At 49.8% G+C, this 14076-nt stretch overlaps 1 protein-coding gene across 3 annotated transcripts in view; it reads right to left on the minus strand.

Annotated features, from left to right (window-relative positions):
- IFT122 (intraflagellar transport 122) overlaps window positions 1-14076 on the minus strand; it is a 71395-nt gene that overhangs the window by 4211 nt on the left and 53108 nt on the right. For all 3 annotated transcript variants that reach the window (XM_047744086.1, XM_047744078.1, XM_047744094.1), the window contains 7 exons: window positions 13861-14027; window positions 11315-11486; window positions 9923-10025; window positions 7851-7991; window positions 6611-6705; window positions 3121-3221; window positions 987-1152 (listed from right to left, as the gene is read on the minus strand). In XM_047744086.1, the coding sequence (XP_047600042.1) occupies window positions 987-1152; window positions 3121-3221; window positions 6611-6705; window positions 7851-7991; window positions 9923-10025; window positions 11315-11486; window positions 13861-14027 (945 nt within the window). The remainder of the gene's footprint in view (window positions 1-986; window positions 1153-3120; window positions 3222-6610; window positions 6706-7850; window positions 7992-9922; window positions 10026-11314; window positions 11487-13860; window positions 14028-14076) is intronic.

Below are 14076 nucleotides of genomic sequence, written 5' to 3' on the forward strand. Positions count from 1 at the left end.
CTAAAAAGCACAAGACCCACAACTGCCTGAGAGCCACACCCAGAGTGAGGAAATGCTCTCTACTCTGATTTGTCTCCTGGGGCCTGGCTGCCAAGAAGCAAGGCTACCTGTGTGGGTGGGAAAGGGGCACCGGGCTTAGGACTCTATGCGTGGTGACTCAGGATAAGGGCCTACAGAGGCATCTGAGGCCCTGTGACCTGGGTCCCACTGCCCTGGACTCCTTCACAGGCAGGGCTCAGCAGCACATTTCTCCAGCAGGAATGACAACACCACAGCCACCACACACATGATGCACACACACCACGTACCCTGCCGCGCACATTATCTGGGCTGGCTATTTATCCTGTGGGAAAACTATTATGTATGTCCCCTTTGATAAAGGGGGAAACTGAGACTCAGAGAGATGGGAGACAAGGCTAGGAAATGGTGGAGCTGGGATCAAAACCCAGGTCTGTTTGATGCCAAATCTCTGCTCTGAGCTTGAAGGAGACAATTGTGAGAGACAACAGGTTAAATTGGAAGAAAGGTGGCTGGGGCACAGCTGGGCTACAGGTACCTAGAAGAGTGATAACCTGGTTCCAGAAGAAAGAGGGGATGAGGTAGGAGCTCCTAGGATGAGGAGAAAGCAGAGCCATCTGGGCATTCAGGAGCAGAGGGAGGTTAAGGGCAGAGCAGCATGGGCTGGGCTGTAGCCGACTCAGAGTCTGATGGGAGGGCTAGGCAGCAAGGGAGGGCAGGGCTCTGGAGCCCACAGGGGACAGGGGACAGGGGCTGTGGCTGAAGCAGAGCTGGCTGAGTAGAGAATAGAGGTGGCAGAGAGGGAAAAGCAGGAGTCAGCAAACCAGGGCTTGGGAAAGGGAGGAGGGCACAGGATCCTGAGACCATTGTAGCCATCTTTCAGATAGAACCCGGCCGGGAAAGAAGGCATCAGGGGATGTCCAGGAAGAGGAGTGGAAGCCTCTTGCCTGAGAGAGCTGTGCCCTCACCTCGCTGTCATGGAAGGGCTTGGAGCGGATGGTCAGGCTGCCCAGCTCAATGGACTTCTGGAACCTGGCAGGGATCTGCAGACCCTGCAGCTTGTCATAGGCATGTCGGGCCAGCTTGTAGGCACCCAGGGCTTTGCTTTGCTTGGCCAGAGTGAAGAGCGTGTTCCTGAGGATGATAGGGTTAAGGACAGCAGAGGCCACACTGGGCCCGAGAGCTGGCACTGCCTATCCTCAGAGTGAGCCCTGTGCTGGCGTGCAGCTGGTGCTAGTGCCAGGAGGGCATAGGTAGGAGCCTGAGGAGTGCTTTGCTCACTTGTGGGATGTAAGTGTACTTCTCAGATATCACGGCATAGGGATTTTTCCAGAGATAAAGACAGTGCAGTTTCCATTAATATTTTAACCTTGCTTAGGTTAGATGAGCCAGCTGATGGCTCATCTTGTACCCTGAGTAGGCCAACATGGCTCTCCCCACCTCACCCAGCCTGCCAGCCAGGTCCTAGAATGCCCAGCACCAAGTGCCATCCTGCTCTAGGCTTGCCAGGTGGGGCTGGTCCCAGACTCCCTGTGGAGCTCACTCAGATCCAGCTCAGAGGCCACTGGCTGCAGGGCACTTCTCTCTGCCTGCACTTCACCAAGAGCCACAGTGATTTCTGAGTGGCAACCTCCCCTATTCTCTGAGACTTTCTCCTGAGCTCCTCAATCTGAGGCCCCAGGCCTTTGTGCTGGATCCCAAGTCACCTTATATGCTGTCTGCACCCAGGCCAGGCCTGTCCTTCCTTCCGTGTCCCGCCTGTGGACCCCCTTCCCCACTTCTCCCTGGCAAGCCTCAAGTACCATGTCTCCTTCCCACTCTCCTTCTTCCTGATGCTCCTGCTCCCCACAAGCCCAGTGTGGCTCCTTCCACTCCAGAAGTTACATGGAAGTAAGCTTTCTTGTCTATGTCTCCACGGTCACTCCTCAAAGTCAGGGACCATGTCAGGAGCCACTTCCAGGTCCCCAATGAACAGTATAGGGTGCAACTTAGGGCAGGGGTTCAATCAAACAGAACTTGCTGGAAAGACTGGGCACAGGTTCTCAGGCTCCAGCAGGTGTGGCCTTGGCCACACCTCTGCAAAGTTCTCAGTCAATAACGTACTTCTTGGTTCCCCTGGAATGTAAATGATGGGCCTGGAACCTTTAGAGAAGCCACTTCTCACCGATCAGTACCTCTGAGGCCTCTCCTGGGAGGGTCTTTTCCTTACAGAGAGAAGGTAGGGTTGGGGCTGGGAGGGGGCTGAGAGAATATAAGATTTAGAAGAGGATGGGGAAAATTATGACTTTTATGACCTTAAAAGATTTTGGTCATTTCCTGGTAGCTTCTAGAAGCATGGGTCCTCAGCCTCCTTCTTTAATGGCCCTTACAGTTCCAAAGAAGGTGAGGCCAACTCACATGGAGGCCCTCAGGCCACTACCTCTCCAGCCTGACTCCCACCTAGGGTGGGCTTCAGCTCCTCCCGTATGCCATGCTTACTTCACCTCTGTGCCTTTCCATGTGCGGGGTGTTCCCCTGGAATATCTACTCTACCATCTTCCCTGGTGCCTCATGGGATAGATGTCAGCTCTTCCAGGCAGCCCTCCCTGACCATGGCCCCAGCCTTAGCTACATTCCACACGTGGACACAGCACACATCCCACTGAACTAAGCCCTGACACTTGTCACCTCCTCTACTAGATAACAGCTTTGTCACCTACCACCTGCCCGATGTCTAGGGCACAGCAGGTGCACCATCCCCCAGGCTGAACAAACACCCTCTAACCTGACCCCCAGGAAAATGCCCAAGAATCCAAGAGCTTCCTATATTTCTGTTATACCCTTATTTATGGGTTCCAGAAGGGCTCAGGCAGTGGACTGGTTAGAGACCCACAGCTGGGCTAAGCCAGAGAGCCCTGGAAACTAATCTTCTCTTGGCAGGGGCCCCCTGGCCTCCCTGGCAAGCTGCTTCTACAGTAAAACAATAGCAGCAGGACAAACTCTCTCTCTTCCCTGAGGGCTATGGGAGATAGGGAAGGTTCTGCCAGTAAAGTGCTCTGGAAAGAGCTTCACAGGGGCCATTAGACAAGAGAGATGGGACAGAGGGTAGGGGTGAAAGGATACACTTTAGAGATGCCCAAAGGGGTGTCTTTGGTCAGGCTGTGCAGCAGGAACCTGGAGATGTTGAAGAGGGTTTCGGGAAGATGGAAACTGAAGGGCTCCTCCTGCAGTGAGAAAAGCAAATAGGGATTGAATTCCTCAACGAAACAGCTGCTGGGACAGGTCAAAAGGCAGACAACCAAAAATTCTGAAATATTTTAGTATAAGAACAGCTTCCCTTAATGAGCATCTACTATGTACTGGGTGCTTTACAGCTGTCTCATGTGGTCTTTAACAAAATTCTGTAAAGACGCACTTTCATCCTCACTGTACTGATGAGAAAACAGGCCCAGAGAGATGACTTGCCCAAGTCACCCAGCTAGAAAAGAGCCGAGCTAGGATTCAAACCCAGGTCTGATTCCAAAGCCCAAGAATGCCTCTCCTTGGCTGTATTGCCTCGAGGGTGGGTTATGATTCCATTTCCCTGAGCACTTCAAGTTGTCTCCAATGAGTTCTGAGAGAGAAGACCTTTTAGGCAATTTAGGACATGACCAGACCCTAAGCATGTCTTTAAATGGAGGCAGTTAACTCTTCAGAACATGAAATCGTGTGCCTCTTCTCCACTCTCCAGCAGTAGTCTGGCTGCCCAATGCCCACCAGATGTGCACATGTGCGGGAGCTCCTCAATTACTCATCCCTGCACCCCCAGCACCTGGCACAGGCCCTCACAAACCAGGCACTAACACACACAAACAGGTCTTCTGTACCTAGAGGCTGCCAGAAGCTCCACACAGTAGACCACGGGGAATTTTCTATCATGAGGGGGTCCATAAAAGGTTAAGAATACCATTTTGAAGGGATCTGGCACATTGTATGCAAACTGAGACAACTGTAGATGACAAGATGAAAGCAGGCCAGCTCTCCCTCCCCTTTGAGCACTTACATGGCAATAAACTGACATTTCCTGAAGGGTCTTACTAGGCTGTACTCCTCACCGTGCCAGCAGGACTCAGGCCCTAATTGGTCTAAATTTGTGAGGACTTACTTTACACTACTACTTGGTTTTGGAGCCCAAGCGTTCTCTCTTTAGCTCTCATTTACATTTCTACAGCCTCTGTTAGTTCCGAGAACCCAAGAAAACCTGAGACTGCATCCTTTTCTGGGTGAGAGCCAGGGAGAAGCCTGCCTCTGGTTATATCGTGGTAGGTATGGAAGCTAAGAACCATCCCAGGAAGAACAGAATTGGCCGGTGGCAGAAGGGTCCTCAGAACTAGCGCCTCTCCTCTGGGAAGGAAGCCATTATCTCATGAAAGGTCTGGTGCTTCCCTTTGCAGTCTGCTCTGCCTCAGAGCTGCTCTGCTGGGCCCCGATGCCAAACGCTGAAGTACCACCCACCTCCATGCCTCTGCACATGTTGTGACCTCTGCCAGGAATGCTGTTTCTTCTCCTCCTCTTCCCTTGCCCCATTCTTACTAATCTCCCTCCTCTTGGCTTAGGTTCACTTCCTCTAGGAAGTCCTCTTGGTCCTCTTAGTTTTTCCCTTAAGACAACTGGGCTACACCTGCTTGTTCATTGACTATGAGCTCTTCAGGGGCAGGGATAACATCTTGCTCACCACTATGTCCCAAGGTCTCAGCAGAGGGCCTGACACACAGAAGGGATTTGTTGAATGAAGGAATGGCCCAATAAAGTCTCAGCTGGGATGAATAGCCAGATACCCCAGCTGGTGTGAAGCTGCTACAAGCTCACAACTGCACAAAGGTCCTGGAGCAGAACTCAGTTGTTACAGAAAAGAAACAAACAGCCCAGCTCCAAAGTGGTTCAGACAAACTGACACTGAGCTGCGGCCCTGACTTTCCAGCTGGAGCTGAGTTTGGGGTCTTTCCCAGTGAGCACCTGATAGAAATAAGAGGCCCTAAAAAGACTGTAAGGGACGATGAGTTCCCTTGAAACCACTGACCGTGGTATGGGGAAGAGATGAGATGAAGGATTGATAGCTGACCAAGGCAGAGCCTAGCAGAGGAGTCTTTCTTACCAGACTTTCCTCAGAGACAAAGAATGTGCCGAGCACTCAGCACAAATGTGGGGGAAAGAGGTGCCCAGTGTGGAACACAGGGCTCTTGAGATGGTCAAAGAACTGTGAAATGTTCTGCTCATGGAAAATTGGTTGGAAGCCTCCACGCAGGGCAGGAGAACAGCTGACACTCATCTGTGCCAAGTGCTTTTCCAATATTAACTCATTTAATCCTCACAACCCCACCGAGTAGGTACTATTATCACCCCTACTTTAAGAGAAGGAAGCTGAAGCACAGAGGCAAGTAAACAACTCGCCAAGGTCACACAGTTGAGCTGTGTGGCTAGTGGTCTGCCTTCTCCAAGTTAGAGGGTGTGGGGGATCAGAGGCTAAGAGCACAGGCTCTGGAGCCAGCCCATCTGGTCTGGTCCTGGTCTTATTTAGTATTTGTGGGATCTCTGTGTTTAGTGCCTCAGTTTCCTTATCTGTAAAATGGGGAGTAAATAAATGAGTAAATAAATTGATACAATAAAGCCTTCAGCACATTTCCTGGTAAACAGTAAGTCCTCAATAAAGGTTCGTTATTGGTATTATCCTCCTGGCTTATCAGCACAGGATAAGCTCACCCTGTAGGTGCTTAATCAACATTTGTTGAGTGATTGAGGATACACAAAATGAGGAGGCTGATAACAAGCTACCACCTGTTCCCCATTGTCAGGAGATAGATTTAAAATAGCTTAATCAAAAAAATCAGGGAGTGACTAAAAAGAACTATTTGGGTCTCTGGAGATCAAGCCTATGCTCGTTCTTTTTGGTAGAGAAGGAAACTGAGAGCCAGCGAGAGAAAGTAAATAGCTCAAGTCACATAGCAATTCAGTGGCAGGGCCAAGAATAGAACTCAGGCCTTTGGTTAGAGATGGGGCTTCACCCACCTAAAATGGAACATCCACCCTTGATCACTTTATATTTTGTAAGATTTTGTTTATTCATTTGAGAGAATGAGAGAGAGAGAGAGAGAGCGAAAGCCCGGGGGACGAGCAGAGGGAGAGGGAGAAGCAGGCTCCCTACTGAGCAGGGAGCCCAATGCGAGCTTGTTTCTTTGACTCTGGGAATCATGACCTAAGCCAAAAGCAGACACTTAACAGACTGAGCCACCTAGGCGCCCCCACCCCTGATCATTTTAGAGATAACTCTTTGTCTGGCTAACCTGGAGTCTGCCTGAATTTTACAAACATAAAGCCGGCACCTAGAAAGTCCCATTCTAGCTCTGGCTCACTAATTCAGAAGCCCACAGCTTACAACAGGTCAAAGGGTAACTAACTGAGGAAAATCAAAGTCCCAAACTTTATCTCCAAGGAGGAGACCTGAATTTCTTGGCAAGTCATCCTGTCCAGTGGGTTTACTTTCCATCCAGAGGTCTGCTGCTCTGTAAGATGTGCCCAGGGCCCTTAGCTCAGTAGGCAGCACCCCCACCTGGCCCCCATATCCGGACCACCTTACCGTGTACCGCTGAATGGCATGGTAGCCATGGTACAGCTCGGCCAAGTGCTGGAAGTGGCGAAACTTGTCAAGCATCACGTCCTTCTGGGCAGGGTCTGGAGTATGCAGTGTGGGGGGGGGAGGGTGGCAAGAGGGGGAAGATGGGTCAAGCCATGTCTACAAGGGAAAGGCAATGGCAACACTGCCAGTGTCAGCTCTCCCCCAGTATCAAGACCTGTGCCAGGGAGACTGACAGAGACGCAGTGATGGGAAAGGTGCTGCTTAGGAGCTGGGACTGCCCCAGAACAGGGAAAGTCTCAGATGGGCAGAGCATGTGGCCATGAAAAGTCTGAGTACATTTCTTGCAGGCTCTCCCAGATGTGACACTACAGCCTATCAGGTCATTCCAGTGGGGAGCACCAGCATGAAAAGGGTGATCACTGGTGTGCAGACATACCAGAGGAGCCTGGCGTGGAGGATGAGCACATGTCAGCTCTACTCATCTCACCTCCAGCCTCTTCCCTCTGTGCCAGGCCTTATCCAAAGCACAGACCACTGGCCAGAACAGAAATATGACACCTTACACCTGGATCTAACAGTTTCCAAATCATAACCACAGTTTCTGTGAGGCTCACAGCAGCCTTATGAAGAAAGTAGGACAGGATTACCTCCAATGCCACATATGGGGAGGTAGAGTTTAGGAAGAAATTGTGACTCGTTACAAGTCACCTAGCTGCCTCCAATTCCAGTGTTTTTCCCACTCCGGCATGCTGGCCTTAGTCCAGTGAAGAAGATCTCCGTGTCCCCTCTGCTTCCAGAACTCCCTCAGTGCATCATGGGAAGTCTCAAGAAAGCAACATCGAAACTATTTTCCTGCCTGGAATGAGTGAGAATCTGGAGTGTGTTACTGTAAAGTGATCTCTTTCTCATCTTTCCATTTAATTAAATTTTTTAAAAAAGTGCTCACCTGGGTCTGGTTATAGGCTCCCAGGTAGCAGGGGAGAAAGATGTTCTGAATTAGCAACACAGGGCAGGACCTCCCAACCATAACCCCAGGATGGCCCTCATCCCATCATTAAACTTATGGGCAAACTGGAAAAAGATGACACACCAGATTATGCCGCTGCAAGACAGGGTTACGGACAATACACCCAATAAACAAGCCCAGGGCTTTAATTAAAACGTCCCAGCTCCTTCGATGTTTATCTTGGTGCCAGAGCAGGGCTGGGGAAAACAAGCAGCCTGGCTGATGTTTACTTACCTTGAGCTATATCAAGGCACTGCATGGACAGCATCCAGTAATAATAGGCAGCGTCATTAAATCTGCTCTCTACCACGGCATTGTGTGTGAGCTGCTCTAGCACCCGGACCGCTTCCCGCTGCCGCCCGGCCTTGTGGAACGCTGCAGGGGCACAAAAACACACAGTTTGGGGACTGGGATGGAAATGTGCAGGGCTTGCAAGGGGCTGCTGTAGAAGTAGGACACTCACTGGGAGCATCTGCAGCACTTCGTTGCTGGGATGCGCCACTCAGGCCGAAGGCTATAAATAACGGAGGCTACATCTTGAAAAAAGTGCAGTGAGACACATTCCTTTCTGGCTGGGAAAAGGCAACTGACTTTGGAAAAGCACGGCAGAAAGAAAAACCTAGGGGCCAAATTGCAGGGTAAAATCTGAGGATGGCACCAGTGAGGTCTTACCCTCACCCCATTCCGGGCCGGGACAAAGTTTTGTGATATCCAGCGTGACACTAGTAGCACCTGACAATTGAACAGGTTTGGTGGCTTACAAAGTGTTTTTATTGTTGATTCCTCGTTGGATGGTCACAACAGACTTAAGAAGGTGGAAGTAAAGTGGCATACCCAAGGTTACTGAACCTAGCCCCATTCAAGTCCTCCATCAGTCTTCAACTGTGTGCTTTTTAATGACAACCTTGAAAAATATGGCTCGGTTCTAGCAACCAAACATTTGTGAACACATGCAAAAAAAAAAAAAAAAAGCAAAAAAAAAAAAAAACCCTTCTCAATAATTCTTATATCCATTTAACAGAAATTTCTTGAATCTTGACTATGTGGCCAGACCCTCAGGAAGTTGGGGGCTGCCAGGAAGGCATTTCTAGCTGTGACACTTGCTCACATGTGAGCACTCAGATGATCCAAATCCTCTGCTTTAGAGAAGGAAAAGGTCTGGCCTTTGTTCCAAATCTCATCTCCAATCTCTTGTCTGAGTACCAAGTTACTATGGCGATGGAATCTTGGAAGGGCAGACACAGACAGATGGATAGGTTGATGTGTTTTGCCCAAACATGCACATACTTCAGCAACTGGGTGCTCTGGAAATGCTAAAGCAGAAGAGAACATGCTGTCTTTCAATGGGGGCTTTTAGCAGAGGAGCTCCAACAGGGAGACATTTGTTCCGCAATGTGTCCGGAGGTGGCAACTGTTACCATATAGAAGTGTAAATGAGATGCTATGGAATACGACACACCCAGCTTCAATTAGAAGACTTCCTAAGGAGGCAGTAAGACCTAGTCACAAGAATCAGGTTCCCAGGCAGACAGATCCTGGTCCAATCCTGGCTCTGCCATTCTCTCTGGCTTTGTGACTTTGCAGGGCACAGTTAGCCTCCGTGTCTCTGCAGGGCTGCTGGCAAGGTTCTGGGTTATGGAGTTAAGTGCCCAGCTACTGCCTGACACAGAGAAGGCAGTCACATTTTAAAATTGCTATTACCAGTTAAAGCTCTATGCTTCCTTTTGCTCCTATCTCAGATATTGCCATATGTGGGGTACAGCCCACTTAACCGGTAGAAATGCCAAGGAGCAGAGGACACTTGTTTATCTGAGCCAAATTACTGTTTGCGGTAAAGGAAAGTGGCAGGTAACACCATGCCGGACACTCTGTGGGAGTTCTCATATTTTGTCCCCACCCCAGCCTGGCTCAAATTCCCACTTGCTTGCTGTGGGACTTCGGGCAAATCCCTTTACCTCCTCCAACCTCAGCTTTCTCATCTAGAAAACAGTACCAAGATCACAGGGCTACTGTGAGAATTAAGTGGGAATCTACATCTGAGTGCACAGTGCTTTGCTCAGAGAAGAGACAGGACCTGCCTGAGGTCCGGAGGCAAGTGAGTGATGGACCCAGGTGTGTCCAACTCCAAAGCTCATGTTCTTTCCATTGCTCCCTAGTCTTTCACCAGGAAACACATCACATTCACCAGGATGAAGTCATCCATCTTCAGACCTGTGATGGGAGGGGTTTGGCAGCCTTTCTAAAATGTGGGTCTTGGCAATACCATCTCCTGCTCCTTCTGCAACGTGCCAGTCTGGGTGGCCTACCTTTCTGGGCTTCCTCAAAACGATCATTCTCTGCTAGCCACTGAGCATAGGGCACATAGATGTCATCCTTAAATTCGGGATGCTTCTCACCCAAAGCAAAGGCCTGGAGGAAGGAACAAATGCATTCTTAAAAAAGCAGCCCCCACAGCCCCCATGAAAACATGGCACTTGGCTGAATCCATTAGGGATGTGTCATATTTTGCCAGGCTGACAACTCAGAGGGGGAGAGTGCCTCCCCCTACCACCACCCCCAGAAACGCAAAAACAAATCAGCTCTTTGAAAACAAAAGGCAATTAACAGCAATATGCAAGCGACTGGATTCAATAACAACACAGTCTGTTTCTGGACCACAGAAGCAGCCCAGAATCGGAAACATTTTATTTTGAGGGTTTGCGTAGGCTCCTGTAGCGCTGCAAACAGATTTCTTTTAATTGCAGATGACACCTAAGGAAACAGAATTGACATTATCATCATCACTGCTTATTAGCTGTCAAATTTGACTGTGGACTTGGTGCTGTATGGGACCCAGTCACTGCTTTATCTAAGCCCCAGAACCACCTGTCAGGCCAGGAGAAGTGGAAATGAGTCACGGGGGACAGTATGTGGCAACAGGGAGAAAGTCTGCCTGATGCATGGTAAGGACTGAGTGTTTCTAAGATGCTCTAATTTATGCTGCTTCACAAATCTCCTAATAAATTTATCCTGAGAAGCCATTATTGCCTCTGTCCTTGGCCCCACCTCTTCTCATCAGTAACCTTGTCACCTCACCAAATGGAGCCACTCAGAGGGCAGAGAAGAGTCAGACAGCTTTATTCAGAAAAGGTCTTGCTGTGGCTCTGTAAACTAGACCTCAGCGGGTGGATGGGTGGGTGGGGTGGGGTGAGGACCATGGGTGCAGCCCCTGATCCTCTCAGGAATGAGTCCAGGTTAGAGGGAAGAAGGAAGAGAAATAGCTGTCCTTGAAATGGCTCTGGCAGCCTGCACCTGGAGAGTATGGGTGACATTTTCTGTCAAACGGCACCCAGCAGGTTTTGAATGTTACACAAGTGTGTCTCCATGTCAGAGATCTATCAGCCTGTAGTGCTGGTCACAAGCAGCTCAGACCAGCAGCAGGTACAGGGCTGTCCTGCTAACTCTCACATCCCTGGTGTCTATCACAGGGCCAGCATGAAGCCAGCAGTGCATATTTTCTGAATGAATGAATGAATGAACGAATGAATAAATGGGCCTCTAACACCCTGGCTCAGAGAATTCAAGTGTTAATCTCCTAATTGCCAGGCCAATGTTCATTCTCACGCGGGCAGCTGCTCTCCATCCAAAGCCCAAAAAGCACCCTGTGGTCTAGGGCTCACATGGGGCCCTCTACCCCATGAGGCATGCTCTGCCCTCACCTCATCCCAGCGCTGGGTCTCCACATGCAGCTGAACCAAGGACTTCAGGTCACCGATCTTCAAGTAGGTTTCAGCAGCATAGCCAGGGTTATCCAGCTTCTTGAAATAGTAAGCACACATCAGGAGGGGCTCCCGCTCGGCCTTGTCCAGTTTCCGGGCAATGTCAATTAACCTGGAGAGGTAAAAGCACGGGGAGGAGACAGACTCCTATAACAGGAACCTGATGGAAGAAAGCAGCATGGGCTTTTGGGTCTTCTTGAGGGCAGGCTCCATGTTGATTCATGTTGATGTCCTCAAAGTTCAATATGGTGCCATGGACCCTGGTGGTTATTAAATGAGTGAATATATAATCCAGAGACATTGCCCAGTGACCAAGAGTAGTTGCCTGCTAAAGGACACTGTCTCCCCCACTTTGTGTGTGCCTTTCACAGAGTCACTATCTATCCAGCAGTATCTGGGGATAGAAACAAACATCTACTGATCACCTACTGGTACCAAGCACAGCACCAGGAGCTTTCACATGTGTGATCTCATTGAATCTTCATTGCCCTAACAGGCACTATTATTCTCATTTTACAGATGAGAGGGCTAAAGGCTAGGTAGAGGTAAAGTGCCTGCTCAAGATTTTGCGGCCAGGAAGTGGCAGAATGCTCTTTCCACACCGTTTCAGGAATTCTCATAGGAAAGCAAGGGTAGAGGCGTGAGAATTCTTCAGATGACAGGACTTTAGAGGAAGAGGCATGTGTGGAGCCTGCTCTGACCTCTGGAAGAAAGGCCTCTTGGAAATCTTGGCTGTGCCTCTCTTGCTGCTCATGGTGCTGACCACATGGGAGGTGGGGTGGTGCCACAGGGACCTCTGGGGCTCACCACTTCTTCCCAGTGGTAACTGGCCCTCCCACTACTCGTAGGGACATGGGATGGGAGTGGATGAAACATGCTTGTTCCCTCTGGTCAGGATGGGTTTTTAGAGTAAAACCAGCTCTCGGGGGAAAGGGGCTCTACCCAGCTTGCTCTTTGTGAAAAAAGAAGGGGAAGCAGCTGTAACAGATCCCTGTCTCAGACACAGGCAAGCTCAGGGAGGCCTGTCAATCTGCACTTAGAATAATAATGGCGTCTAAAAATAACATTTCTCAGCAGAGAAAGAATACATTTTTAGGGAAAGGTGGCACATCAACCCCTTATAGCCCCCCCAGCCCCACCCATCAAACCAAATGTCCCTGGAGAGGAGGCACCTTTTATAGCTAGACCTGAGAAAAGGATGAACATGCTTAAATATCTCTTTCCTGAACTAGTTAGGTATCTCCAGGGTAACCTGATACATGTCAGTTGCAAATGAAAGTGACATGAAAAACCAGAGGGGAGAGAGCAGGGCCACAAATCTGCCTGGCTCTCTACCACATCTTTCGTGAAAAGAATAATTGGGGGGGGGGGATGGGCAAGATCTGTATCTTCAAGAACCTTCATTCTTGTACAAGAGAAAGATGGGGTGGTAGGTCACATACATATGGCATGTATATGAAGGGCATACATGGCATCTACATGGTGGGGTTCAGGGAAGTGACTTAGTTATTAACCAGCCCTCTCCTTCCCCAGGTCCTGCCTAGGCCACCACTACCTACAGACCACAGTGTGGCTTCCAGAATGACCAACAGCCTGTAGGGCTCAGACTGAGCCACCCTCAGGAGCTGTTCCCTCACCTGTTCTTTGCTGGCTATGGCAGTGTGCACCTGTATGTGTACACACACATACACACACGTGCACATGTGCATGTGTGTGAAGTCTACTTTCCTTGACTGTGGGAGGAGGAGGCCCTCCCCCTGGAGGTCTGATGCTCTAAGAGTCTCAAAACTGAATCCATCGTCTCTCTGGGCAGCCCCACTGCATGCCCGCCTCTCTTCTGGGCAACTCCTGGTTTGTGCTGTCCTTTTGGCCTCATGCCCGACTCCTTCCTACGACCCTCTACTTCTTAAAATTCAAGGCTCTTCATGCAAAGACCACATCCACGGCACCTCCCATGAGAATTCTTGTCTCCTTCCCTGGTGTGCTTTAGAAGCATTCTTTTTCTTTTTTAGTTCCTACTATTACACATATTAGGGGCACTGGAATCAGCCAAGTCAGTTTGAAGCTCAGCTCCACGGGTTCCCAGCTGTTTTGCCCTGTGTGATCACCTGGTTCTTGAGCCTTGGTTTCCTCATTTGGAAGCTGGACATGGAAACACCACAGCTTAGGGTGTGGGGGAGAATCAAATGCCTATAAGATATTGCAATGTCTGGCTCCTACGGAAGGATCAGTGAATGGCAGCTCTAATGCCTGGGTACCTCCCCCTATTTTTCCCCAACCCCTGACCCTCTCCCCAGGGATTCACTAAGCTGCTCAAAGGCAGTGACTGCCTTGTTTGATCTCTGTGTCTCCCAAAAACCTAGTTACTATTACATTTGGATTATGTATTTAGAGAAACATTTTTCCCCCCTTGTCAGTCAAAACCAAGAGCTGACATGACATGACATGCTGCCAAATGCTTCTTGGGGCAGGGACTGAAAACCCACGTGTCAACCCAGCCATGGTCGCCGCTGATCTCTATGGCCTTGACGTGCTCTCCTGCTGAGATGTACATCTCCACGGCAGCTTTAGGCTCATTGATATTTCTAGCCCAGTCAGCCTGTTTGGTGATTAGCATCTTTGTTTCTTTGGGGTCTCCAGATCCAAGGAAATCCTGAGGAAGCACAACAAACAAAAACACTCCGGATTAGAACTTCCTGCTG

The sequence above is a fragment of the Lutra lutra genome, chromosome 1, assembly GCF_902655055.1.
Source record: "Lutra lutra chromosome 1, mLutLut1.2, whole genome shotgun sequence".
Lineage (NCBI taxonomy): Eukaryota > Metazoa > Chordata > Mammalia > Carnivora > Mustelidae > Lutra > Lutra lutra.